The sequence below is a fragment of the Entamoeba nuttalli genome, assembly GCF_000257125.1.
Source record: "Entamoeba nuttalli P19 unplaced genomic scaffold asmbl_6134, whole genome shotgun sequence".
Lineage (NCBI taxonomy): Eukaryota > Evosea > Mastigamoebida > Endamoebidae > Entamoeba > Entamoeba nuttalli.
Window position 1 is genome coordinate 1 of NW_008577905.1, and position 2,996 is coordinate 2,996.

General features: G+C 26.1%; 1 protein-coding gene across 1 annotated transcript; it reads left to right on the top strand.

Moving 5' to 3' along the window:
- Nucleotides 1-1,023: 1,023 nt before the first annotated feature.
- ENU1_147930 (hypothetical protein) lies at nt 1,024-2,403 on the top strand (the record flags this gene model as incomplete). The annotated part of the gene is made up of 1 exon (XM_008860520.1): nt 1,024-2,403. The coding sequence occupies one exon, from the start codon at nt 1,024-1,026 to the stop codon at nt 2,401-2,403; it is 1,380 nt and encodes a 459-aa protein (XP_008858742.1).
- Between the last annotated feature and the right edge of the window lie 593 nt (nt 2,404-2,996).

Sequence of the window (2,996 nt, forward strand, 5' to 3'; positions counted from 1 at the left end):
TAGCAAATAAAAAAATATTCATTTTTTATTCCAAATAACATTATTTTTTGATAAGTGGTTCATCTAGAATTGTTTCAACAACAATTTATTTAATCACATCATAAAACATTTTTTTTCTTGTTAAAGAGTAAACGTTTGTTTAATGATAACATTATTATGAGTTAATGTATAAAAAACTTAATGATGATTAATATTTTAGGTTTGATATTTTGACACTAAAAGTTTTAAATTTTAATTATGACGTAATAAAAACAAAACTAATTTTTTAATATGTTAAAAGGAGGTAGTTTCTGAGATGTTTGTATTTTAGATATTTCAGCGAAAATATATTGAGAAAGGTATTGACGGATATCAATTATATCATTTCCCAAAACATGGACTAAGTGAAAGCATGGATGATGATTTAAAATACACACAATTTCTTCAGACACATTGTCATCATTTATTAAAAGAAGAGAGTCTATTTTAGAGTTATAAGACGAGAAATAATCATCTGACTTTAAGCACGAGATAGACCTACAATTATCTTTTGTTGACATTTAATAATTTACATTGAAAAGTTCCTTTGTATTTATCTAATCTGGAAATGTTACATTAGAACATATTTGATCCAGTTTAAACACAAGAAATATATACTTAATAAAGAACTAAGAAGAATAGTTTTTTAGTTAATACAAATGTCATTTTATTATTTCAAACTGAAAAAATCATGACAAAAGGAAATTAAATTTGTTTAAATTTAACTTTAATTAAATTTTCGATGAGATATTTATTCTACAAAAGAAAATTTTATTTTTTATAGTGTTATTTTAATAAATAAGTTCATTAAACAGAAAAAATCTTTAATAGGGTTAAAAAATGACAGTTATACAAATTATTAGAAGAAATCCCCGAAAAAGTACAATGTTCTAGTTGATTTTATGTTTTGGGAGGAAAGATACATTTTTTGAAAAAGAAATACAGAAAGAGACAATGGAAATACCTTAAAAAAAAGAACTTAATTCATCAAGAATATTAAATATAATGGACTCAACATTTGTGTTTGATTGGAAGTTGATTGTTGGATCTATCGGTTCATTATTTTTTGCAGTGTTATGTGCTGGTTCAGGTATTGGAGGTGGTTGTTTTTATTTAGTAATTTTTGTATTAATTCTTCAAATGGATCCTCATCAAGCTATTCCTTTGTCTAAAATTACTACATTTGGGGTTGCTTGTGGTGGATTTCTAATTCTTTGGATGAAAAGACATCCAAATGTTCGTTATAAACCATTGATTAGTTATCCAACTGCTTTGATGGTTGAACCATTAACAATTTATGGAACTATGATTGGGGTAATATTCAATATTATTTCTCCTAGTTGGTTAATTATTATTGTGTTAGTTCTTTTACTTGGATTCACTTCTTATAAAACATTCGCTAAAGCTATTAAACAATGGAAAAATGAAAATGAAAAAAGAGATGCTGCTAAAGCTACTGAACTTGTTGAAACATCAAAACCAGATATTGCTGATAATGATAACGATGATATGAAACCATCAGAAAATGGAAATAATGCTGTTATTGTAGATGAAAGAGTCCAAGAAGAAGAAGAAGGACAAGGAAGTGGACCCAAATTATTGCCTCAAGACGAGAGTCAAGAAGCACAAAAAGAAGCTAAAAAAATAGAAGAGAAAACATTATTAAAGAGAGAAATAATAAAAGCAATTTTGTCAGTTGGAATATTAATTGTTGTTTGGGCAGTTATGTTCTTTATTGTTATTCTTAAAGGAGGAGAAAAAATGGATAGTATTGTTGGAATTGAATGTGGAACACCTTGGTATTGGGTTTTAACTGCAATTGGAGGACCATTAATGTTAGCTGTGACTATTGTCGTTGGAATATTCTTATGGTGGAGACAACGTGGAGAAGAAGTTCAAGGAGAAGTTCAATGGACAGTAAAGAATTGTTTAATTATTCCAATTGGTGCATTCTTTGCTGGAGTTAGTGCTGCATACCTTGGCATTGGTGGTGGTATGGTAATTGGACCAATATTACTTGAAATTGGAGTTCTTCCACAAGTAGCAACTGCAACATCTGCATTTATGATTATGTTTACTGCATCATCTTCTTCATTACAATATATTATTGATGGAAAGTTAGATATATTTTATGGACTATGGTATTTTGCTATTGGATTTATTGGAGCAGCATTTGGTCAATTTGGATTCTCTAAAATTGTCCAAAAATTAAATCGTCAAAGTATTATTGGATTCTTCCTTGGAGTACTTATTGTGTTATCAACTCTTGCTATGATTGCTATCACTGTAGTTCAATTAGTTAGTGATGTGAAGAATGATAATCTTGGATTTAAGCATTTGTGTAAAGTAGCTGTGGATTATTTCTCTTCTTCTTCTGAGCTTTAATTTAATTTGCTTTATTGATATAATGTTTTTAAATTACTATAACGAAATAATACTAAACTAAAAATACAAAAATCAGTTTTTATTATGAATTTGGTAAAAGGGTGTGTTAAAAATATCGACAACACTAAGTAAAAGTAATTTTATAATGTTATAAATTTTAAAATAACTGACAAATTGATTAACATAAGTGTTAATTTTAAATATCATTTAGTGTTTCATTTCCACATTATTGAACATTAAAAATAACGAATAAACATTTTATAAAACATGAAATATATTTAAAAGATTAACTGATTACAGTAATTTATACTCAATACTTGCATAATAACTTAATCATTTCATTAATAGTAAGATTATAAATACTGTTATTATACTTTTCAATATATATCGTTATATTGAAGAAAAAATTTATTTTAACTGATTTAATTGAGTTGGGTTGGATAGTTAATGTGATTATGAAATAAACAAAAATAGGAAAATAATTATGTAATATGTGAATTATTTCTATTATTTTTTATTTAGATGAGCCTTATATAAATGCGTATAGTTTTAGATTAAATAAATAAAAATTAAGATTGAGAATATAAAAGAAA